Consider the following 26,249-nt stretch of genomic DNA (forward strand, 5'->3'; position numbering starts at 1 on the left):
CATGTATTTTCTGTGTTTGCTTTGAATTTATCAAGTCTCGAATTAGGCCTAATGTTTAACTTTTTCTGAACCTGCATGCATATTTTTGTTTACATTTCGTATTTTTCCTGTCTTTGTTCTTTATATTTATCATTATCCTGCCATCTTGTTGCTACGAGGGCTAGATATCCCACCCCAAGATAAAAAAATAAAAAAATTATCTGGGTACTTTTTACTTTTATTTTGTTGCACTATAGACCTTATCAAGACCTTCTTACCCATCATTCACCAACACCATCACCCTCACCCCCACCCCCAAAAGACCATAAATGTTTGGTTCAGATTGGGATCGTATTACCTCTTTGTATGCTACATGACGCGAAAACCTTCAAGGTTCGAAAGTGTTCAAGCCCCCTACCCCCCAAACAAAACACATTCTAAAGTGCCCCCTCTCCCCTCTCTGGGCAGTAACTAGCCCATCCCCGCTATATAATTTGTAGGTCCACAAGTCCTACTAAAAGCTACTTTTTACAAATACATTATTGTCGTAAAACAATTACTAGTTTTTGAAATAGCAAACTCAGTCCTTAAAGAACTATGATAATGAGCCTGCTTGGTCTACGTAATGTCTGAATGGCGTAGTCTGGATAAGCTAAGACGGGGGCAGAATGTTGGGGCAAGATTTCCAACAAGGAGGACAAATTACAATTACGATTTTTCGTCACCACATTAGCGGGGGATGTTTTTATATATTTATCAAAGATAAAGGTGAAATATACCTACTTTAAAAACGAATAATAATCAAGGCCATGTGTATCCCCCACAAACTTACGCCATAGCTGTGGGGGTGTCCTCCGTCCAATATTTCCCTTTTTTATTAGCATTTTGTTTATTGCTGAGGCCTATTTATTTTGTTATGAATAGCGACCCTCTCCACGTATTATGAATAGCGACCCTCATTTTGTATTATGAATAGCGACCCTCTCCTCGTATTACGAATAGCGACCCTCTTCTCGTGTTATGAATAGCGGTCCTCATGAATAACAGTCCTTATGTCTTTATGAATAGTGACCCTCTTCTCCTATTATGAATATCGGTCCCGGAAGTATAGTGGAAGTTCAACGTTAAGAATAGCGGTCCTTATGAATAGCGGCCACACCACCTGTATACCCAAGCAGAATGATAATGTGCTCAACAATAAAGACCCACAGTCTTGGGTTAAGAGGTCCAGTATTTATTTGTTTAATAAGTTATTTGTTTTAATTGACAGTAAACTATTAGATATCTCCTTTCTCCTTTATACCCCATGTTATTTTTATCATTTTTTTCTTCACCCATGATATTGATTTGTCCATCTTTTTTTTAAATGGGATATCCCCACCCCCCACCTCCTAAACAAAGGAGAAAAGACATGTGATACTCTTTATTTAACTTTTGCTACATCTACAACAATAAGTATCAAAAAATACATGGAGATTAGCAGTGAAAAAGAAAAACTGATGTTAAACCTATTTTAATCTCACTCAAAGTCCATATTTATTGCTATTCTTTTAATTGATCGATACAATGAGCTTGCAATTAACTTGTAAACAAAGTAAACTATTATACGAAGTATATAGGCCTACACGAAGGACAGGCATTTTGTTTTATCTATCAAACATTATTACATTCAAAACTTTTTCAGTCTCAATGAGAGAGAGAGAGAGAGAGAGAGAGAGAGAGAGAGAGAGAGAGAGAGAGAGAAAGAAAGAGAACCAGAAAGAGAGCCAGAAAGAAACCAATACAACCCATTAATCTAATAAAAACTGAGAATCTCAATCCACACATTTACAAATAATTCATATATTTTGCAGGGAAAGCATTATTAAAACATAATACTTTTTCCAAACTTGGATTTATAATAATTATTATTGTTGTTGTTGTTGTTGTTGATGTAAACAAAAAATATAGGGACCTATTGCGAGGGAGAGGGGGCGATGTAGAAACAAAAAACTACAGGGGAGTCTTGGGTGTGGTCATTACTTAAAAGGGCTCTTTGGGGGGGGGGGCGGGCGGTAGCTGCGCCAGTCGTCAGTGAAGAGAATCCAATACACCCCATTAATCAAATAAAGTCTGAGAATCTCAATCCATGTATTTACAAATAATTCAAATATTTTGCCGGGAAAGCCAGATATTAATAATAATATTTTTTTTCCAATTTTGGAGTTATATACAAATTATTATTGACCCAATAAGTCATATAGAAAAAACCCAGTGATTTTACTGATTACTGATATCTCATAATCGATGTTGGCAACTGTCCACCAATAGGAAAATTTTAATCTGTTGCATTAACTCCAACACGAAAATCATTCGAAGTGAATTCATGAACAATTTCTCCAGCGTGCCTCGAACATCAATATATAACAAACAAGTAACATGTTATTTCTTGGTTAGTAATCATTATAATCAATGTATCTATTATTAAAACGTGAATGTAATTGTAACATGATTAGACAAATATTCTATTGGTCAATAAATTGCCGAATGAAAGTACAAATCACAAAATTGATGTGCATTGTCATAATTTCCTGTACAAATCATGATCAATGTATTTTTCTGTGAGGCGTGTAAAAGTAAATCATGAATATGCATGATTGATTGATTTTTATTCGACAAGCTTCCAACATACAACAATATACAATAATAACAGATAAAAAAAAGTCAGCTTGAACAGGATAACCCACGAAAGCTCGAGAGCTTATTTCCAGTGGGGTCCCTTACAGACATGTATAAAATTAATAAGTTAAAATAGTAATATTTACAGACAGATAAGAAAATTAAAAGAAGGAGAAGAAGAAAAAGAGGAGAAGGAAGAAGAGGAAAATAATGATGAATTTGTAGAATTTCTATAACGTACGAAAACATAAGTATATACAACATGAAAAAGTATGAACCGACAGAAGAATAAAAATTTCAATCATATAACATGTCATTCACTTCTCTTCTCTGACTGTCAAGTATTAGGTATTCCTTTAATTTCCTCTTAAAATGATCATAGTTTCCTATTTCTTTTACACCATTGGGAAGGGAATTCCAATGTTTTATGGCATTGTAATAAAATGAATTTCCAATACTACCTACTCTTTCAGGTAAGTTAAAGTTGAATCGTCTATTTCTTGTATTATAATCATGTACGTCAGTAACAAGATCGAAGTTGGATCGAATATAATGATTCGACCTAGTATGATATATTTTATGTACATGATGCAATACGAGTTGTTTTGATCTTTGGTCGACTTCAAGAAAACCAGCTTTAGAAAGTTCGCTGTAGCCAACATGAGTTCTTGGACCAGAACAGTTGATAAATCTCACCATTTTGTTCTGTATAATCTTCAACTTCTTTTGATCTGACTTGTTTATGTTACTATACCATGCAGGGTTAGCATAGTCAAATAAACATTGAATAAGAGCAAAACAGAGTGTACGTCTTGCTTTTAAATCCATACAACTTTGATATCTGTACAAAAATTTCAGACGAGAATTTGCTTTTTTTACAACTGATTCTACTAAAGATGAAAATGAAATTGCGCTAGCCAACTCAATGCCTAAATACTTCACAGACTCTTTTCTCTTGATTGCTTGATTATTGTGTGTCACTTTGAATTCAAATGACTTTTTAGAACTACTTTTAGAACAAAATAAAATGCTTTCTGTTTTTCCCAAGTGTAAAGAAAGCTTATTATCAGTCATCCAATCGACACACGTAGACAGCTGTTCACTGAGCTTTTCCTCAATATATTTAGGATCAGGATTTGAATAGAGTAGTACGCTGTCATCTGCGTACAATAATAGTTTGAAGTCTTTTATACAAATACACATATCATTTATATAACTTGAAAATAGAATTGGGCCTAAAATGCTTCCCTGAGGAACACCGCAAGTTATAGGCATTAGTTTGGAACGAATATCATGAATGGCCACTACTTGGTGCCGATTAGATAAGTAGGATCTAAACCAATCTAAACTTGCCTTATCAAAACCCATTAGTTGTAACTTCTTCAATAAGACGCAATGATTAACTGTATCAAAAGCTTTTTGCAGATCAAGGAGCACCATACCAACAAAGCGCCCTTGGGAAGTTTCTCTCCTCAAATAATCAGTCAAATGAATTAGACATGTTTCAGTCGAATAATCATGTCGAAAACCAGATTGAAATTCATAAATTATATCATTTTCTTTGAAGTATCTTTCAATTTGAACACAGACCGATTTTTCTAGAATCTTTGATGCTACGCTTAAAACACTAATAGGTCTATAGTTGCTAACATCAGTTTTATCTTTCTTTTTATAAAGTGGAGTCACTTTTGCTATTTTCATATCCTCTGGAAAAGTACTCGTCAAGATAGATAGGTTCATTAAGTAACTTAGAGGCTTAAATAAAACCTTCGCATGAATGCGGTCATGCAATGTCAGGAATGCTATTATTACCTCTTTGGGAATCCTCGCATTTGACAAAAATATTCGATCAGACTATTTTTCTCTTTTTTCTTTTGCTCAATGGGATAGGAGGGGGTTCGGAGCAACTTTTTTTGAAAATCAACACCCCCCCCCCCCCCCCCCCCCCCCCCCCTCGTGAGTAAAATAAAATGTCGCTAAGTCCCGCTCGCCCGCCCGCCATTAACGTTACCATCTTCAAAAACAAAACCTGTTTTATGGTTAGGGGGACGGGCCCTTCGCCCCCCCCCCCCCCAAGGGTTCCCACCGTTCTAACTTAAGCCTTTCAAAAACGTATGATTTCACTGAAAATCGAGTTTGACGGTGACAAAATGCCGAAGAAACAGTTTTGTTCTTTTTTTAATTCTCATTGTTTTAATATCTGACAGAAGTAGTTATTAGTCTGTCCTGAGGCCACCGAAAACTAAGAATATTATATTTTCTTCTCCCCGCCATACACGTATACACACTTACACGTACACGGGATCTCAGAGAAGCAATGTTTTATAGAGTTTGGTTTACATTATACTTATAGACCACACATATCTGCATTACTATCCTGGCTGTGTATGTGCTATTGATTCCCAACATTTCAAACACAGTTACTGTGAATTCAACTAATCTAAATAGCAGTAAAATTAAATATGTTAGTAAAAAGATGTAAGAAAGAATAATTTAAACATTCAAATTGTAAGTTTACTGTCATACTTGCCGATCAGCCACATCGGCATAATTGTGTGCATTTGTGTATAATGAGTGTATTGACTATTCATGTGAGCAAATGCTGCCTATTAACACTTAGTGCAGTGCTAAAGGTCAATACGCATTAGCGCTGACTCTCTATGCTTTGCTGGAGTGAGTAGACTAGCCGCTGCTGCTAATCGCCCTGAAAACAATCAGGTAGAGTTATTGTGATTAAATGTGACATTTTATTAAATATTTATATCGTACTGTATGTGTGAAGGGGCGCGTTTGAATGCATAGATATTTTATTGAGATTGTGGGAGATTATATAATGAAAATTCAGAGAATAATTGCTACAAATTCAGAATGTAATTTTGTGTAGTCCCACGTATGTATCTGCTCGTTTGTGGTAGAGGCTACACTTTTATTTCGATTAAACTTAAAGTTTTAACAGTAGCAGATAGTAATCTAACTAGATCTTAGTACCTAAGAAAACCCTTTTCTCTTGAAATATTATACTACTGTTAAATATTTGTATTTTGTATTTTGCATTTAGTGATATTTTAGAGATTTTCTTTGATTTTTATTCTCACCACAGCACTAGGTCAAGGGATAGAGCGAGTATGGGCTAGACGCCATTTCCTGTGGTATATTTCTTCCATTGACGGATATCCAAATTTGCATTTCAGAGGAAAAAAGAACAGAAATTAACTTAATATGGCATTGCCAGCATTTAGAGGGTTACGGAAGACGCCCAAGTTAATGCTAAACCTTTCTCAAATGTGGCCTTACAAATCCCTAACAGCCAAGGTGTCAGGAACAAGTTTAACTAACATCCACAGGTGGAAGCACCATTCAAATTTACCATTGAATCTAAGATCGAAATCTTCCATCGAATGCCTCCATTGTACATCTTATTTGAAATTGATAACAATAAATACAAGATTCCTGAATACCAAACACAAGTCTCTGAACCAGAAAGAAACAAAATCATCAGAGTTGGAAGTAGCTCACATCCAAAAGGAACTAGAAGCTGAGAACAGACTCTCCAAGAAGCAGAAACGCGCAGCATCAGATCCGAAGAATTCCATGATCAACGTTGGAAGGTTTGTGGCGGACAAGATTCTTGAATTGATTGATGAGAATGGAACGTCACTTGGATCGGTCAACAGAAATCAAGCCATTGCTTTGAGCCAGCAGAAGAAATTGAAGTTGGTTCTATTGAAGCCTCATGCCAAGCCTTGGCCAATTTATAAGTTAATGACGGGACAGGAGCTTCATGAGGAACAGGTCAAGCGCAATGAGAAGGCCAAAAAGAAAACATCTCCTACACAGGTTAGAATTCACAGGGAGGTGCAATTGCTTATTGTGGTCAATTGGTTAAATTTATGTTTGTGTGATGTAATTAAGAATGTGATAAGCCTAAGGTTGAACTTGTATCAGTTAACAGACTGAAATGTGCACTGTATATTGTCAAAGAGAGGTCAGAACTTTATAAAACCTATTCCTAGAAATGTACATGTACAACTGTCTGAATAATTTTAATTTCTATTCTAATTTCATAAACCCATATTGGTATCTTTTAAATTACAGAAGTCACATTTTTAAAGCCTCCCCCCCCCCCCCCCAAAAAAAAAAAAAATGCATTTGTTATTCATAAACATGTTCACAACCTTAAGATTGAGTGTAGTAAAGTACAGTAATGGTTTAGTACTTCAGAATGAACTTGGAGAAGATATGAAGAAAGCCATATTTTCAAAAAAATGTATGAGTCAGCTCAAGTGACAGATTCTGTTCTCCCTCTGTGTTTACACTCCACAGTTAAAAGAAATCAAAGCATCATGGAACATTGGTCAGCATGACATCGACGTGAGACAACGTCAGCTTCAAAACTGGTTTTCTGATAAGAATGCCAATATCCATGCGAGGGTTACAGTCACTGGAGGGAAAGGCACTGAAACGGTACTCCAGGAAAAGCAGGTACAATTCTACAGATGAATATTTAGTTTATTTACCATTTTATAAAGCACTTACTGGAAGTGGAGTATGATGTGAACTTTCGATTTCTCAGTAAAAATTTGCCATTTAATTTTGGCTTCTTTTGACAGAGGTAACTGGGGAACTGTTATAGAGACATCATATCTAACTTCCCTTTCCCATTTATTTCACATTTTTGATGAGTTTGCACATAGCCAGATATAGGTATTATACATGGTTTCAGCTTTATTCAAGCATCTAGCTTAACATTTGGCTGTTTATTTGACATGCAACTTACAGAGAATTAAGCATTTTTGCTCCTTAGTACTTGATTCTGTCTTGCATCGTTTCTTTTGCACTTTCCTCCTGTTTCCTTTTAGCTTGGGCTCTCTGTGGTACCTTACTTTATAATATTTTGTTTCCATTCACAGATGGCAGTCGTGAATCAGCTTATGCATGGACTGGAAGATAGACTTACTCTGAACGGACCCCCTCAGATGGTAGGCAAGAACCTGAACAACCTCAGGGTCACGATACGCACCATGTCTGCTAAAGAGACAGCCCTTTATAAGAAGAGCCTAGCCGAAAAAGTGCCTCATAAACCTTAGATAGTTAAAGCATTCTTTACTTAATGTGTTGCTTGCAGCATTATGATTATGATTTACTTTACACATATATGCTTATATTTCTGAATTTTATTTTGTTTTGTAAATTTAAATGGCTTGTATGGAGGCAGTGATCAAGAAGAGTTATGAATGCAAAAGCATAAAACAACTGGATAAATGTCTCTCTCTCCCTCCCTCTCTCTCTCTCTCTCTCTCTGACATTTTCTTTGAATGAGCCAAAGTAAATGCAGATGTCATGGACAGATTCGTCCAGCAGCATGCTTATGATACAAAATTTATCCAAGTAAAGCAATTACATAGTACAATTTGAGAAAATGTAATTTGTATGAAGGAATTTATTGACTGCTTCCAAAGCAATAACATGCAATAGATTCTTTTATGTGCTATGTCCCTCTGGCTCCCAACAGGCAATATTTTCTGCATGATCACTATGATATTATTTTTTTCTCTCCAAGATTTATAGAGAATATGTGCAAGTAAATGCAGGTCTTCTGACAAGTTAAGAATAGATAAGATAAGTGAGATGGTAAATCATTTTGGACATTATAGTCTCCAATGCCGTTTTCATGAAAAGATTTCATATTCTACTCTACTTTTGTTACCGGTATGTCTTGTTTTGTATCAGCTAAAGCATATTATTGAAATATGATTACTGAAAACAGAGTACACTGTATCAAAGTGATCAATGTATTCATCGACTGTATCAACAAGCTCTAGAACAATTTCTTCATATGTAGTACTCTATTTATTCTGCGAATTCATCATTACTTTGGCGTTTGTAATTCAGACAAATGTACAATGTATACTGTTCAGATTCTAAGCTGTGATCTGTCTGTAGTCAGGTGAGATAGATGATGTACTGGTATACCTCTTTATTCAGGGAACTTGTGATTCAGTGAGAACTGGTTATAATGGGAGTCTGTTCTTCATAACTAAGTTCTAGATTTAAAAAACCTCACCTACTATTCAATATTTGTAAAGGAGGCATTTGTATGAGATTGACTTGGAGAAATAAAGTCTGTGCATTTAAATGTACAATTTAATAAATGGCAAAAGTATAACAAAGGCATTTGTGAAATGTGAATCTGTGGTATGTGTTCTGAAATTGCTGTGCATAGAAAATTTATCTGAGCTTTTGAAATGAAGGATTGTAATTGTTTTTTTTGTGGCTTTAATAGCAAAATGAGGTGGTACAAACAATGCAAACATATAGTTGTCAAAATTCCTTATATCACATAGAGGTAGAGCCACATGGTTAGGAATGGAGCTGGTAAATATATGTACTATCTTGATCAGGCTTAATTAATATCAGCTAAACTTTCATTCATATATATATCAACTAAGAACTTTTAAGACGGTGATATCCCTAACTATTAGACTTGTTGCGTTCTGGACATGCCTTTTTGTGTCACTACGTTTTGCTAAGCCCTGGCCCCCTCCCTTCTTTTGTTATACAAGCCTTTTTCAGCACCCCTCCCCCCCTTTTCAGCAAAAGTCCGGTGTGTAAAGTCAATACGGGTAGACCTTTTTCTTTTGTTACGAGCCAGAGAGTTTGGGAACTGACACGCATGGTATCCCTCCCTTCACAGAGTGGGGGGGGGGGGGGGGGGCAGTGCTAAGCTACCTAGGGTGTTGAACATATTTTCAATGCCTCTATAGTTGGCTTCTGTTAAACGGAACTATTGACAGCCTCATTGGTAGAAGACAGTAAAAGTAAACATAAATGCACTTCATAAATAATTTGTATACAATACAATTCTCAATGTATAACAATAGCATGTTAGATGTAAATAAGCACAGCAGGAAAGGTTTCATGATATTTATGTAGTTTTATTAGAACACCAATGAGGATTATGATGGCTGGCACATATAAATAATGCCCAAGAACATGATGAAATATATATGTAATGACTTATATATCATAAAAATATATGAAAGTAACAATGTAACATAAAATTATGTTAGAATGATGAATTGATACTATTTAAAATGACTTCCTAAATCTGGAGAATTTTGTTGTTGTTTACATTAACTTAAAAAAAATGGGATGTGCCCTCTGATAATAAATAGTAAAAGAATAATGACTATTTTTTTTATAAAATTGCATTTGCTAACAAGGCAAAAAAACAAGTCTAGATGTCAAATCCAAAAACAAAATTGCTCATCAATAAGCAACGTTTGTTCCCTGCAATTATGTGCAATAAGTATACTGATACTGACAATTGATAATGAAATAATAAGACTAAATTTACATAGGTAGAGGTACTTTCCTAGATAGGAAATTGTAAATTGCCAAAAGTACTTGTACTCCAATAGTCATTTGTTAAAATCTATAGCAGAATTTATTTAATAGCATTAAAAAACATTTAAAAAATATTGATTATCTGACTTCACAATTTTTCCCCTATTTGAATACAATGTTATCTTGAAGAATGTAACTACTTTATAGTCAATTTTGATAGAATTTTAATAACTTTTCCCCTTTAAGAATTCAAGATAGGTTTATGCACATTGAACTATATTCTTTCATGTAAACCTGAGACACCTCATAATATTGACTTCTTATGAAGAGCTTATGTCTAGCACACAGTGATGCTTATAGCTTTCTATGATTAGGGGCCAGTCCATATCACAGGTAACAACAATTACAATTATAAAATCAGTCTCCTTACGTATAGACAGATAAGGAATTGAGTCTTAGAAAATCGACACTGAAAGCTCATTTGCAACAATTAGCAATAATTAGTGAGAGAAAACCAATATCCAATACCTTTATGTAATCATAGTAAACAAATATACCATGCACTAAGAGGCTCTAGTTGAAATTATAGATCGAGGTGGCAGGAATAGTGGTATTTCTGTTGCGACCAATAGCACATTGATCTTGATCAATCGTATATAAGATGTCATCCATGGTATAGTGCTATGATATAGTGCACTATACCATGGATGACGTCACGGTTACATAAAGCAATGTTATGTTTGGTCACATGATGCCATGTTGACCAATCACTGAACAGGATTTCATTGATCAAAAATATAATTACTGTTATCAGTGATATGGGACTGGCCCTTATCCTGCTTTTAAAGCACAGCTACCATAAGGAGTTTCATTGTTCAAAGCATTAAATAATGTCTTCTTAGCAGGTAAATACAACATGTACAAGATACCTTGTCTACATACTCGCAGGGCATTGGTAAAAAGCCTCAATCTCAACTAGAATACCAAAGCAGTAATAGAATACAGATAACATATCACACTTAGTTTACATGGTTTTTCGCATTTTGACATGAATCATTTCCTATGATTTGCTTCCCCTAAGATATAAATATTCCAATAATAGTATGCATACATCCATATCACCAACACAAGCAGATTCCTAAGGTATAAAAATGGGACCAATTCCCATCACACAAGTTATTCCTTTACATCAATATTCTCTGATGTTACTCCAGATTGTTTACTAGATTCTACCTCCATGGCAACATGTACGTTCTTTACAACATCGGGACAGTTATCATCAAAGACTGGGAGATTCTAATTTTTTCCCGCTATCCTCTCGTTATTTGTGAAACAACAATCCTTCTCCAGTGATGTCTCTCCATGATCAGCAATCTCTGAGAACCTCTTATCCATACTTCCATCAAAGTCAGGTGAGATGTATTCTAACCCCTGCATTGCTAGTAGAATATTTGCAGCATATTTATCAAGGTCTGTTTCATCATCTTGAGATGATTTTGGCTTGTGTGTGACAGCTTTAGAACAATCACCTTTGGATGAATTTGCTAAAGGCATACATGATGGAACTGAACTGGACGTACTTGGAATCTCTTCTTGAAGTTCAGTGTCCATACTGGGGCTCTTAGGAGAGTCAGATGTACCAGTGATTTCTACTTGAAGTTGACTGTCCATTTTAGAACAATCACCTCTGGATGAAGTTGCTGAAGGCATACGTGATGGAACTGGACTGGACGTACTAGGAATCTCTTCTTGAAGTTCAGTGTCCATCTTGCGGCTTTTGGGAGAGTCAGATGTATCAGTGATGTCTACTTGAAGTTGACTGTCCATTTTAGAACAATCACATCTGGATGAAGTTGCTAAAGGCATACATGATGGAACTGGACTGGACGTACTAGGAGTCTCTTCTTGAAGTTCAGTGTCCATCTTGCGGCTTTTGGGAGAGTCAGATGTACCAGGGATGTCTAATTGAAGTTGAGTGTCCATTTTAGGGATCTTTGGCGAGTCATCCTTTCCAGGGTCAAAGGTCAATGTATGGAAAGGACTGGATAGAAGGTCAGGCCCTTCAAGGTCAACATGGCCAGCTATTCTTGAAGCAAGACTCCGTCTCTTTCTTGGCTGTGGGATAGATGTTACAAAGTGTCAGAAAATGCTGAAATTAGCCAAGAAAAAAATGTGATGAATAATGAACAAAAGAAGCTCAAGACAATGCAAATAATGTTATTCTTTTCTACCAAATCTATCTCAAATATAAGTAAAAGTCAGCAGGTTTTTGGGGTACTAATTTCATCACTAGCATCACTTCGCCACAGTCCCTCATCAAGAAGAAAGAACACAAATGATGTCTATGAGCACAAGTCAGCATGATCCAAAGACTAACCAGAAGGATGTCTACTCACAAATTTTCAAAAGACACTAAAAGTCAGATAAAATATGCTTAGCTTTAAAGGTCAATGAATTAATTTTCTTTTTTCATCTATTATCAAGAAGATAGAGTTAGTTGGATGATCTGTACCTTGGCTGGTGGTTTTTGATACCCAGGTTTATGGACCACTTGATGTTGAACTAAAGATTTCTTGTAGCTGAATGTCTTCATACAGCCAGGATGAGCACAGGAAAATGGTCTGGCGCCCTTGTGGAACTTACTGATGTGAAGCCGCAAGCTTTCACGCTGTGTGTGGGAAAGTAAGAAATGTCAAGCGTAATCATATATCTCTATTTCCTAAATTTTGAATCTTCAATGTCAGTAAATTCTTAGTTTTCCTCTCGGCTTCCTTCGATCTCCTTTCACTGGCCTGCCTCAACTTGGCAATGCCAAAGTAATGTCATCATATTTCAAGTCTTAATGTATTTTGCTTTAGCAATATATAGCATTCACATTAAGTTCTCATTTACTTATTTATTAAGTATTATTCATAATGAAGTCACTCCTCCTCCTCCTCTCCTTCTCTCTCTCTCTCTCTCTCTTTCTCTTTTCGTTCCTCTCCTTTTTCTCCTTCTTCTTCCTGGTTTCAGACTTAATCACATATAAAACTGAAAGGATGCTCACCTTGATGAACCGTCTATCACAGTCTTCCATAGGACAGACAAACACCTCCCTCTCAGTCGCATGTACCATCATGTGATTACGTAACTGCATTTCACACAGGAGAACGAATGACAATAAGAAAGATATAATGACATTGTATTGTATATTTTCATTGTAAATTGTTTTATACTGGTTGAATGAAGAATTAAATTGAACAATTGAACATTGACACTTTCACATTGTTATCACTTTATAAACACAGAAATAATGCCTTACAATTTTATAGTTTCAAAGTTGGACCTATCCCAGATATTCAAGGCTTCTTTGAATGTACGTCATATAGAAATGCAAGATGTAGCAGCAATATTAATTTGGAGATATGAAACATAGCAACTGTGTACATAAATGCTGTCATTAGTTGTATTTTTATGAAAGTGAATGCTCCTCAGTATTGCTTCAATTTCAGAACATAACATGTCCCATGTAATAGAGATTTTGATATCATACACATAATTTGAAGAAAAAACGGGCATCAACAAAACATGGCTACTTTGTGAGTTGCATTTTTAGACATTCTTTCACTCTGACAGGAATGTTGATGGATAAATCTTCAAGAGAAACATATCATTAGCAAGTGAAATATCTACCTTATGTTTCTTGTTGAATACCATGCTGCATTCACTGCAACTAAATTCTGCAATGACAATTACAAAACAAAATATACATAGAATAATTGCTTATTTCCCCCACTATGGAATTATGGATAGAAATATGAAATAACAAGGACTGTGTAACCTGTTACTAGTTACTTTTGGAAAGTAATATATATACAACAAGACATTTTGGGGTATCTTTCTTAAACAAACAAAATAGCATATTACAGGTTGATTGAAATATGAAGCATAAATAAAAAGTCAAAGTGACAGCTAATCAATCTCATTTTTCTGCCAGAGGATAAGCATACTGAAAGTTTTATATATACAGTGTATATATAAATATATATTTTTAATTGTTGTTGATTATTTCTTTTACCCCTCTTGGCTTGAGAACCAAAAAACATCCTCATGTTTCTATGAATATGATTGTGTCCAAGGTTCAAACATAAGGAGGAACTTGGGGCATATAGAAAAATTTACCTCTAGAGATTATATATAGAGCCATTTAAAGTGAAGTGTGACATAAACCATTTTATGCTTGTCTTTACTTCCAAGATTAACAAGTGATAATGCTAAAGTAGCAAGATGCATGTATGACATGGCAACGAGTAATGTATGCAATTGGCGTACCGGCCATTGAAAATATATTACCATGTAACAGGTACATGTATTGGTTGGTTTAAGTACTCTTGTATATTTCAACTGTTTCATTTGGCCAAATGCACAAAATGTGGTTATATAGTTAAAACAATAACTACTGTTACTCACCTATTGTATGTGTTGTTAAATGAGCCGTCAATTCACTCCATTTACCGAACCACTCATTGCAACCTTCTCTTGTGCAGGTGTACCCTGAATGTTTGAATAGATATATAAAAGAATTCATTAAAATTTGCTTTTATCTTCTTCTTTTTTTATTGTCCATTCTAAAAATGCATATTTTCTTTAAGGAAAGGACAGAATCACGATTGACAACTTCAATAAAATTACATCTTTTTCAATATAGTGGTTAATATTGCTTATCTCAATATTACTCTACTATGCATTTATTGACAAGTCAAAGCAATTGAGTAATGATACTAACCCTGAAAGTAACAAAACTGTATAAACAGTAAAGATGGTGAACCCATTCTGAGTGGATTTTTAAATGAACAGAATGAACAATACCATAGTATGTCCTTATAGATGCATCAGCATTCTTGAGATATAAATATTAAACAAATATGCCTACAACTCAAAATACTATTTATTAAATTCAATGTTTTTTATTGTCCATATATGTAGATTTCTCTTGTTTGAATGGATTACACAAGGAGATATTCTGAACATTATGTAATGAGCAGTATTATTGAATACAAAAAAAAATCACTCTCACCTTTATGAACCTTCATATGACGTTTGAGTTTGCTTGGTATCAGAAAGCTTGCTTCACAGTCCTTTTCTTCACATCTAAAATGGGAATGCAAATGAGAAACAAAGAGAAATTGAACAGATGAACAGATAGCAGTTAACATGTTGAATCAAGTAAAACAAGCAAACAAACAAATATTCAACAATGATTCATAAAGAGTGTCCACAAAGGATGTAAGAGGAAATTGAGCTGGAGTAAATCAAAGCTCAATACAATGGAAGATGAAAAAAATTCTCACAACCTCACAACTTACTTGAATGGTTTGATATTGGTATGGATGTACTGATGAACGGTGAGGTGTTGATGCTTGTGGAATGTCTTGCCACACCCTTCATAGTCACACTGTACAGAAAGAAACAAGCAATAATAATGATAATAATAAGAATGATAATAACCCTTCCAGGTAGTGCTCAAGGTGCCTGCTACTAAGGTGCTCCAAAATAAGCTCTGACAATAATCTCGCTGGGATTTTTTTCAGATGTCAGAGATATAGGGTTAGGTGTAGGGTTGCAGTGGGTCTCTCGGTTAAGTGTCATACAACCTCTACAGCCATTAGTAAACCTTGGTTTTGCCAGATACCCTAAAGCACTGCAAGCTTTTAAAGAATCACTTATCAGGTGCCCATTTACTGCACCTGGGTCAAGAGAGGCAAATATTGAATAACAAAATGATAGAGTAATTTAACACATCTTTCTGAATAATACTATGTCTATATCTCTCATCTTATGAAGTCTATATAGATGTCATAATATACCGATTCGATTCAAATCCAGCCTTGGAAGCAATTGAAATCAGTTGGAACTTAATCTTACCTTGTATTGTCTGCCTTGGTGTACTCTTTTAATATGTTTCTTGAGATTATCTTTGTTGCTGAAAGCAGCTCCACATCCCACCTCCTCACATCTGTAAAAGTAGAAAGGTTTTGTTTTCGTAAAAAGTCTTAAGTTAAGCATTTATGCATTCAGAACCTTAGAAGTTAAAACAACTCTCATTATAAAAAGGTTATATCAGTGGAGCCCTTTCTATTGTTCTTGATTCCAGCGAAACACAAAACATGAATATATACATATATTAAAGCGGGACTGCACTACTTGTAGCTACTGACACCCTCTATACATCCAACAATGTCTAAGCGGTACCCATTGATCCCCCATGGTCCCCTTTTTCTTATGTTAATTGAGAGCTGATTTGATGAGATAACCACCTGCAAGTGACCACGCAGGGGTGTATAATTCCTCCTGGCCAAACTAGTGCAGACAGGCTTTAAGGTAATTTTCTAGGTCACAGGAGTTTCTATTGTGTTGTTTACTAAAAACTCAAGAAACAAATCATATGTGATACTTACAATAAATCATTTTGACTGCTATGAGAGCTCAGATGTCTTTGTAGATGGGGCTGTCTGGTGAAAGCCTTGGTGCATCCCTCATGTGTACATACGAATGGATTCTATTGGAGAAAAAAAATAGAAAAACATACGAGACACATATATCACACTCCTACTGCTTTGATTAGACTCCTAGCCTATCCAAAACTTGTCCATTGAAAGCTTAGATATATCCCTCATGTCATACTGAAAGGTTTGTCAACTCGTATACATATCACAAATCTCATCCTCCTTGGAGTTAACAATGACCCACCCATAACTGCCCAGGTCCTGGATTATCATGCTGCATCCCTAACATTCATCTTAGATATGCATATTAAACATTCTGTTGTGAACAAAGCAGCTCCTGCATAAGCTGTCATCTTCAGGTCTTGTGATCTTTGATATTATATACCCAGATTTGTATTGTCTCTACTATCTATTTATTCAATCTGCGAAGGATACACTCCGCAGTTCTCCAAACCTGGAGGAAACCAAGAAGAAGAAGAATATCCATATAATTTGTAATTAGGAAAAATGTAGTGTTTGAAATGTTGAGAATCAATAGCACAACTTTTAATACACAGCCAGGATAGTAATGCAGCTATGTATGTTCTATAGGCCTATGTAAATAAAACGAAAACAAAATTTCTTGTAATTTTATTGTCTTATCAATTATTACACTTTCTTTCTATCTTTCATTGTCTAACCCTAACCCTAGTTCCCATGTTTTATATATTATATTAGAGTAAAGTACCCGGTTTTCGGCCACTTAAGACAAAATCCTATTTATTGGACTCTTTACTTCCTATTTATTATCATTTCTTGTTCAAATCATGAAGCAAATATTATTATTATTTAAACAAAAAAAGAATCCCAAAAAAAAATCACGAATTGCCATGACAATATTCATTTCAATTTTCACTGTTTTGGAGCCGGTTATCGGCCGAGCGTTTCAGTTTACGGCCGCATGTACAAAGTCAATAGGAAGCGCTCGCGCGCGCCGTGCGTTTCTGCGCTGATGTATAGCACAAGCGGGCGGAGCAGGTATCCCACGCCGGAGCTCCCGGGTGCTCGCCTGGCCGAATACAGGCACAGTGGTGATCGGAAGTTGGAATCTGAATTAGACAGACATATCGTGTGTGCGTCGCGGTGTGCGGCTGCATTGATTTAATACATGCGATGAGATACTTTTGAGCTTGCGACCAGCACAAAATCGGGCTCTATATCTGAAAAATACTTGAAATAAAGCTCATTTTATGGTACCCATATTTCTTACATACACGCGTAAGAAACTCGATTTTTCAGATTTGGGTAGCGGGACCGCCGATTACATCGCTAAAATGTGATATTTTAGGATATATTTTTCATTGCAAATGTGGTTCTTCAGTGACACTGGCATGGTATGGTATGTGTGGGATATGTGTTATGCTATTATGCGATGTATTTTAAAGTGATTTTACCATGTATCCAACCAATTGGCCGAAAACCGGAGCTGACCGATTACCGGGTACTTTACTCTATTATTTGGTATATCACTCTGAAACACATATTTTTCTTTTCAGCCAACGTGTCATCAATGACTGGAACACACTTCCTGAAGAGGTAGTCACTGCTACCACGGTGAATGCCTTTAAAGCCAGACTAGATCGAGTATGGAAGGACAAGCGTTTCTGCTCCCCATATGAGTAGAATACCCGACGCAGAACTGAGCCAGACACTTACCAAGAAGACACCCAACTACGAGAAGGAAGAAAATGTAATTGAACTGGAAGCCCGACTGCTGAGAACACAGCATTCTTCCAGAATCTCGGGTAAAGGTAAAGGTAAAGAAACAATAGGCCCTACGTGAATTTAAACGTATGGGACTGGATTTCTGACTTTTGACACAAGTGACTAATTGAAGTCTTCATATTAAACTTTCCTCTTGCAATTCACACGATCGAATATTCAACTTACAGTGCCAGTGTGTTTGGCTTCATGTTCAATCAATTTCCACTTCTTGTTATAATTGGCAGAACAGTCCTCAAAAGTGCAAATATACATATTTTCGACACTTGCCAAATCTTCTTCTGTTTGGGCTTATTGGTGTCTTCGAAAACAAAATTGGAAAAGAAAAGAGGATGAAAATGACTTTGCGTTTTACACCCTGGCCTGGACCTTTTCCCAATAAATTTCAAGGAACCGACTGGGAAAAGTCTATCCATGACAAGATATTGCGCGCGCACGTAGCTCTTCAACGTACGTCCTATAATTTATGTCCAGTGTCGCGGTACGCGGTACATGATTGATTGATATTATTCGACAAGCTTCCAATATACAACAATATACAATAATAACAGATCAAAAATAAGTCAGCTTGAACAGGATAACCCACGAAAGCTCGAGAGCTTATTTCCAGTGGGGTCCCTTACAATTAATAAATTAAAATAGTAATATTTACAGACAGATAAGAAAATTAAAAGAACTACTTATTAAAGATAATAATAACAACATTAAACTGATGATAGAAATGATATTAAGTACAAGAAGAAAAAGAAGAAGGAGAAGAAGAAAAAGAGGAGAAGGAAGAAGAGGAAAATAATGATGAATTTGTAGAATTTCTATAACGTACGAAAACATAAGTATATACAACATAAACAATATAAAAGTATGAACCGACAGAAGAATAACAATTTCAATCATATAACATGTCATTCACTTCTCTTCTCTGACTGTCAAGTATTAGGTATTCCTTTAATTTCCTCTTAAAATGATCATAGTTTCCTATTTCTTTTACACCATTGGGAAGGGAATTCCAATGTTTTATGGCATTGTAATAAAACGAATTTCCAATACTACCTACTCTTTCTGGTAAGTTAAAGTTGAATCGTCTATTTCTTGTATTATAATCATGTACGTCAGTAACAAGATCGAAGTTGGATCGAATATAATGATTCGCCCTAGTATGATATATTTTATGCACGTGATGCAATGCGAGTTGTTTTGATCTTTGGTCGACTTCAAGAAAACCAGCTTTAGAAAGTTCGCTATAGCCAACATGAGTTCTTGGACCAGAACAGTTGATAAATCTCACCATTTTGTTCTGTATAATCTTCAACTTCTTTTGATCTGACTTGTTTATGTTACTGTACCATGCAGGGTTAGCATAGTCAAATAAACATTGAATAAGAGCAAAACAGAGTGATACGTCTTGCTTTTAAATCCATACAACTTTGATATCTGTACAAAAATTTCAGACGAGAATTTGCTTTTTTTACAACTGATTCTACTAAAGATGAAAATGAAATTGCGCTAGCCAACTCAATGCCTAAATACTTCACAGACTCTTTTCTCTTGATTGCTTGATTATTGTGTGTCACTTTGAATTCAAATGACTTTTTAGAACTACTTTTAGAACAAAATAAAATGCTTTCTGTTTTTCCCAAGTGTAAAGAAAGCTTATTATCAGTCATCCAATCGACACACGTAGACAGCTGTTCACTGAGCTTTTCCTCAATATATTTAGGATCAGGATTTGAATAGAGTAGTACGCTGTCATCTGCGTACAATAATAGTTTGAAGTCTTTTATACAAATACACATATCATTTATATAACTTGAAAATAGAATTGGGCCTAAAATACTTCCCTGAGGAACACCGCATGTTATAGGCATTAGTTTGGAACGAATATCATGAATGGCCACTACTTGGTGCCGATTAGATAAGTAGGATCTGAACCAATCTAAACTTGCCTTATCAAAACCCATTAGTTGTAACTTCTTCAATAAGACGCAATGATTAACTGTATCAAAAGCTTTTTGCAGATCAAGGAGCACCATACCAACAAAGCGTCCTTGGGAAGTTTCTCTCCTCAAATAATCAGTCAAATGAATTAGACATGTTTCAGTCGAATAATCATGTCGAAAACCAGATTGAAATTCATAAATGATATCATTTTCTTTGAAGTATCTTTCAATTTGAACACAGACCGATTTTTCTAGAATCTTTGATGCTACGCTTAAAACACTAATAGGTCTATAGTTGCTAACATCAGTTTTATCTTTCTTTTTATAAAGTGGAGTCACTTTTGCTATTTTCATATCTTCTGGAAAAGTACTCGTCAAGATAGATAGGTTCATTAAGTAACTTAGAGGCTTAAATAAAACCTTCGCACCATCTTTTAGAAATTTAGCTGGAATCAAGTCTAACCCAGTACTTTTTGATACATTCAACTTACGTAACTCTTTGAAAACAAATTGTTCACTGATTGGTAATAACTCGAAGCTGTTTTCACGTACACCTTTTCTTTCGTAAAAGTCACGAATACAATCATTGTCTGCGCTGAAAAAGTCTTTGGAAGGGGGGAGTTTGTCTACTAATTTGGCAGCCACATTTGTGAAATGAGAATTGAATTCATCAGCGATGGCCATCTTATCATGACATAATTCCCCATCAATTTTAATGACAGATTCTTGTTCTTTTCGCTTCTTATTTTTCAATCCTAAGCTTTTTAGATTCTGCCAAAGTTTTTTCGAATCTTGTTTATTTTCTTCTATCTTGTTTTGTAAGTAATCGAGTTTAGCCTTTTTCACCTCTCTTTGGACCATATTTCTTAATACTCTGTATCTTTTATAGAGCTTCTCATCTTTTGCTCTTTTCCTCCATTTTTTGTATACTATATTTCTCTCTTGAATGTACTTTTGTATCGAGACGTACGAGTGAGAGAAAAACAACGAATAACAACAGAAGGAAATAGAGAAAAACAATAAATAATTAAAGAACAGAGAGGAAACAAAGAATGTCATAAGCAGAGAGAGAAAACAAAAACTAACTTGAAAGAAAGAGAGAAATTAGAGAAGGAATTAATCAAAGTAAGGAAAGAGAGAAACCAAATAATATTATGGTTTTTGTGGTTTAATTCCGCCTTCTTCAGGGTTTCAATTTTTGACGTGTAGCCTACTTTCAAACCATTTGCTGATTCGGACCCCCCCCCCCCTAACACACGTGTACACATATCGACACATACACAGACTACACTCGACATAATATGTGTAATGGTAATGTAATACATAAACTGTGATTTAAATATTGCACTCGTACCATTTTCTATTATTGTGGGATCACGTCTTTCATTTTTTAAATTCATGTCATTTGTTTCTAAGACCTAATTTCTCTAATTCTCTTGACCCCTCTCCCTTCATATTTGTTTTCTAAGACCTCCCCCCCCCCCTCATCTCTCTTCATATTTTGTTTTCTAAGACCCATTTCTCCCCCGCCCCCCCCCCCCCCCGGCCCCCCATCTCTATTCATATTTGTTTTCTAAGACCTCTCTCTCTCGACCCACTCTCTCGTATGTATTTCTCAGACCCCTCTTTCTTTCTCTCTCATTAACCCCCTCTTCATATTTGTTTCTAAGGCCTCTCTCTCTCTCTCTTCATATTTGTTTCTAAGACCCCCCCCCCCTCTCTTTCTCATTTCTTGATATTTGTTTCTAAGACCTCTCTCTCTCTAGCTCTCAATTCATGATATTTGTTTCTAAGACCCCCTCTCTTTCTCACTTCTTGAATTCATATTTGTTTCTAAGACCTCCGTGTCTCTCTCTCCCTTTCTCTCTTTCTCATTTTAAATTCATGATATTTGTTTATAAGACCTCTCTTTCTCTCTTTTTCCATATCACTTTGTCTAGTGTAATGTACAGACACATAACATATAAAGGAAATTATACACCAGTTTTACATGAATTCATTTGCACTTTATTTACTGCTTTACATTCATATACTTTTTTTTTTCGTGAAGGTAATCTAATCCTTCAATGTCAGAGAAGTAATACAAAAGATACAGGAGTATGTGTATGCATAAATAGTTATATAAAGAAGAAATATGTAGTAAAAGTGAAAGCAAACAATTAGTAGAAATTTGAACAGATAATTTGACAGTGTGTTAAGATTTAGATGCAAGAAATGACTATCAGAAATTTTTATTTGAAAATACATGCACATGTAGATAAAAAGAGATCTGAACATAGGCGGATTCATGGGCGCAGAGGCGTGCACCGCACTTTACTTTGGAGATAACGAACTGAATACAAATAATGGATGATACGTGAATTGACATTGACTGACAGACAGTACTGGCAGTGACAGTGACAATGTGACACTGTGCAGTCTTACTCTTAGTTTTGCTAACTATTGATGCCTATAACAGTTACAGTTAATCGTACTCATATAACTACAATTCAAAACTGGATTTACAGTATTCATACCCGCAAAGGCGTCTGCATTGCCACTCCGTCATCATCCTCGATGAATTCCATCGTGCAGCAAGCTTCTTAACTTGTTGTTGTTCTGAACTTGAAATCCTATATATCTTCAGTATTGCAGCTGCGTCGGTGTGTATAAATGCTGCATCGACGTACGTCTGTACTGTGCATGTACGATTCGATTTGGAACTGGCGCGCCCGATCGAGGAGCGTAGACTAGACTCATTCAAGCAGTTTCATTGCTATTTACCGGGAAAATGTCCAGGCCAGGGTGTAAAACGCAAAGTCGCAGCCCGGGGCGCGAATTTTTTTTCCGTACTCGAGAGGGCAAATACCCCATGTGCGCATGCGCGTGGACTTGTGATTTCTCTGCTACTTCCCATACGAAATGTACATGTATTCGCATGTACTGTGCACGATTCGCGTTCTACGAGTAAACGATGGCATAGTAGTCTTCAAACACAGACTCTGATTTGCCAGTTTGACAAATCAATATGCGTATGTGTCGCGATGTGCTTATTCAAGTCTGTGTAGTTGTATGATTCAGACCCAGTAGTGCATATGGAAATACATTGCAACTTGTATAGAATGGTATAGTAGTCTGCAAGCACAGACGCTAATCTGACAGTTTGACAACATACTAGTAGTGTGCTGATGAGAAGTACTTTATTCAAGTCGCCAACTTGTATAGAATGGTATAGTAGTCTGCAAGCACAGACGCTAATCTGACAGTTTGACAACATACTAGTAGTGTGCTGAGAAGTACTTTATTCAAGTCTGCGTAGATGTATGATTCAGACCCTACTGGTGCGTGCGTTAGAAATGCATCTCAATGTGTAGAGTGTAGTATAGTAGTCTGCAAGGACATAATAATATATTGTGTATTGATGAGTAGTGATTTTATGCAAGTTTGTGTAGTTTAATGATTCCAGACCCCATGGTAGGCCTATGTATTGTGCCACTGCTCTCTCACACTCTTTCTCTCTCTCTCTCTCTCTCTCTCTCCATATCTCTCTCTCTTTCTCTCTCTCTCTCTCTCTCTAGCCCTCCCTCCAGCGAATTTTTATGCATTTCTAACGCACGCACCAGTAGGGTCTGAATCATACATCTACGCAGACTTGAATAAAGTACTTCTCAGCACACTACTAGTATGTTGTCAAACTGTCAGATTAGCGTCTGTGCTTGCAGACTACTATACCATTCTATACAAGTTGCAATGTATTTCCATATGCACTACTGGGTCTGAATCATACAACTACACAGACTTGAATAAGCACATCGCGACACATACGCATATTGATTTGTCAAACTGGCAAATCAGAGTCTGTGTTTGAAGACTACTATGCCATCGTTTACTCGTAGAACGCGAATCGTGCACAGTACATGCGAATACATGTACATTTCGTATGGGAAGTAGCAGAGAAATCACACAAGTCCACGCGCATGCGCACATGGGGTATTTGCCCTCTCGAGTACGGAAAAAAAATTCGCGCCCGGGGCGGGGTGGGAAGACAATTACCCCCTGGACAATCACCCCCGGCCATTATCACTGGGACAATTACCCCCAAGAAAATCCCCCCCCCCCCCCGAGGACAAATACCCCCTCCCTAAAAATTACCCCCTTGGACAATCAAATTGTGAACCTGAATTTTCCTTTTTGGGATGAACTTCGTTTGCTCTCAATTATCTCTCTTTTCTTATTGTCATTTTCTAATTTTCCTTTTTTATTCGAAATGGGAGTAGCTGGCCCCGACAGTGAGCTTGGCCGATTGCGTTTGCGCACCATATTCTGGACAAAATATTAACTCCTTTCACCATCTCTCTGAAGCTTTTTATTTTTCTCATATTGGGTTCTCTATTCTGGTCATCCCTTCAATTTGTATACTACAGTCCCAGCTTAGCCCATTCATATATTGTAAGTGCTGTCTTAAATTAAGGCAGCGATTGTACCAACCAGTTATAGCTTATAGCATAGCAGTGCCTTAAATTTCAATTATTGTTGCTATGTCAGAAAGTCTGTGTTATCTAGAGCATGTCTGCGAGTTCATACTAAATCAAGAATCTTACCATTATTGTTTTCCGTTACCCATTGATACTCCAAACCTGAAGAGGCGAAATTTCTATTCGTTTACTGGTGCTATGTCGGTGGTTCTACGCCTAAATGTACATTTGGTCCAATGGCTTCTATTGGTAAATCAATAATGATAAATCAAAGATTGATTTTAACAACTGTCCACCAAAAAGGTATATTCTAATCTCAATTGCATTAACATTAAAGATAACTTAACAATATATTTTAAGATTTCCTCTGAGTGGCAAGAAAGGTGTGGATATTCTTAAACATTATTCCCATAGTTATATTTGATATGTTATTCGTTCCGAGATATAAACTTGTATACTTATTTTTCATCAAAAGGGAAATTTAATTTCTTCATTATTATATATTGTCATCTCTTTTCCCCCATATTCTCACATGTCTGAGAAAAAATTATACCAAAATTTAAATACGTTCTTATGTCGGAACATAATTATTTATGTTTGGATGGTAAGTTTAAGTTCATTTTAGTTGTCGGGCTCGATAGCTTGTGCAGAAGAATATCTTCAGATTATCACTATTTCTTCCACTCCTATTTTTAAACTTTTACCCATTTTTACCACACTTTCAACCTCTGATTCTGTTTTTTTTCTCCTCACAAAGTACACGAGGGCAACATACACTTTGTCCTTGTGTTGTATTAGAAATGCCTTTCGATAAAGTATAGATCATGATACATCAAGCAGGTTTCCACTATTCAGGGAGGTAATGTTATTCACCCGAGTTATTAAGAGCCTCAACAAAACCTAAACAAAATACCACACTATACAAGCTATTTATCATGAGAATTGCATGGACAATTCTCTTCTATTCAATATACTGCATGTAGGGAATCGGACGCATACCTAATTTTTTACTTTTCCTCAGCTAGGGGAATTCCACCACGTGGAAGGTCCATTCATATAACGTCAAGCACTTTAAATTAAAATCCATTTATCGTTGCTATGTTGGGAAGGACGTATTACCCGAAAGGCTATAGTGTTTATGGCAATGACTAATAATTTATTTACTTTTATGGTCATATTTGTAAAACTTGAATATTTAGAAGCCAGTTTATATAGATGTCGGTTTCGATTGCGCTTGCGTAAGTTCATTCCATCTCTTTGCCTTTCTTTATTTTTCTTTTTATAATTCGATTTATTTGTGCATTTGTAGTGGATATTTAGTTACGTATTATGCAGACTTCCACTTGGACGAGTAGGCCTATTGTTGCCATGTCAGGCAGGTCTAAGTCTTCATTGATCTGTTACAGGAATGTGACCTATAAAACAACGCAAAGGGCACAAAAACTAAAATGAATAGACAAATTTCTCTTCTTTCATTGCTTCTATGTGACTATGTCGGGGACTCTCTACGAAAGCTTCGCTAACTATGATAGCAAGATAAATGACTAGATTGCATATACCAACTTATATCATTATCATAACGTTATAAAGCATCATACACAGGGGCCCCGGACCCTATACAGCAATGT

At 35.9% G+C, this 26,249-nt stretch overlaps 2 protein-coding genes across 2 annotated transcripts; one reads left to right on the forward strand and one right to left on the reverse strand.

Annotated features, from left to right (window-relative positions):
* Nucleotides 1–5,304: 5,304 nt before the first annotated feature.
* On the forward strand, nt 5,305–8,811 carry LOC757221 (translation initiation factor IF-3, mitochondrial). Its single transcript, XM_001197675.4, has 4 exons — nt 5,305–5,355; nt 5,744–6,474; nt 6,961–7,119; nt 7,548–8,811. Exons 2-4 carry the CDS (start codon nt 5,857–5,859, stop codon nt 7,722–7,724), a joined length of 954 nt encoding a protein of 317 aa, XP_001197675.2. The 5' UTR covers nt 5,305–5,355; nt 5,744–5,856; the 3' UTR covers nt 7,725–8,811.
* Nucleotides 8,812–9,442: 631 nt separating this feature from the next.
* On the reverse strand, nt 9,443–18,524 carry LOC576102 (transcription factor IIIA). The gene is made up of 10 exons (XM_030980356.1): nt 18,399–18,524; nt 16,422–16,522; nt 15,889–15,979; nt 15,330–15,418; nt 15,041–15,114; nt 14,434–14,517; nt 13,657–13,703; nt 13,031–13,114; nt 12,497–12,652; nt 9,443–12,099 (listed from the first exon to the last, which is right to left on the reverse strand). The coding sequence occupies exons 1-10, from the start codon at nt 18,483–18,485 to the stop codon at nt 11,281–11,283; spliced, it is 1,632 nt and encodes a 543-aa protein (XP_030836216.1). The 5' UTR covers nt 18,486–18,524; the 3' UTR covers nt 9,443–11,280.
* Nucleotides 18,525–26,249: the final 7,725 nt, after the last annotated feature.

This window comes from Strongylocentrotus purpuratus, unplaced genomic scaffold, assembly GCF_000002235.5.
Source record: "Strongylocentrotus purpuratus isolate Spur 01 unplaced genomic scaffold, Spur_5.0 spur5_scaffold_11, whole genome shotgun sequence".
Lineage (NCBI taxonomy): Eukaryota > Metazoa > Echinodermata > Echinoidea > Camarodonta > Strongylocentrotidae > Strongylocentrotus > Strongylocentrotus purpuratus.

Bases quoted from the DNA above. Each gene is read 5' to 3' on its own strand.
- LOC757221 (XM_001197675.4), top strand. From the start codon at position 5,857: ATGGCATTGCCAGCATTTAGAGGGTTACGGAAGACGCCCAAGTTAATG. The intron at 6,475-6,960 runs GTTAGAATTCAC...TACACTCCACAG, and splicing joins AGAAAACATCTCCTACACAG to TTAAAAGAAATCAAAGCATC. The intron at 7,120-7,547 runs GTACAATTCTAC...TTCCATTCACAG, and splicing joins CGGTACTCCAGGAAAAGCAG to ATGGCAGTCGTGAATCAGCT.
- LOC576102 (XM_030980356.1), bottom strand. From the start codon at position 18,485: ATGTATATTTGCACTTTTGAGGACTGTTCTGCCAATTATAACAAGAAG. The intron at 13,704-14,433 runs GTGAGTAACAGT...TTGTCATTGCAG, and splicing joins TTTAACAACACATACAATAG to AATTTAGTTGCAGTGAATGC. The intron at 12,653-13,030 runs GTGAGCATCCTT...TCCCACACACAG, and splicing joins GTGATAGACGGTTCATCAAG to CGTGAAAGCTTGCGGCTTCA.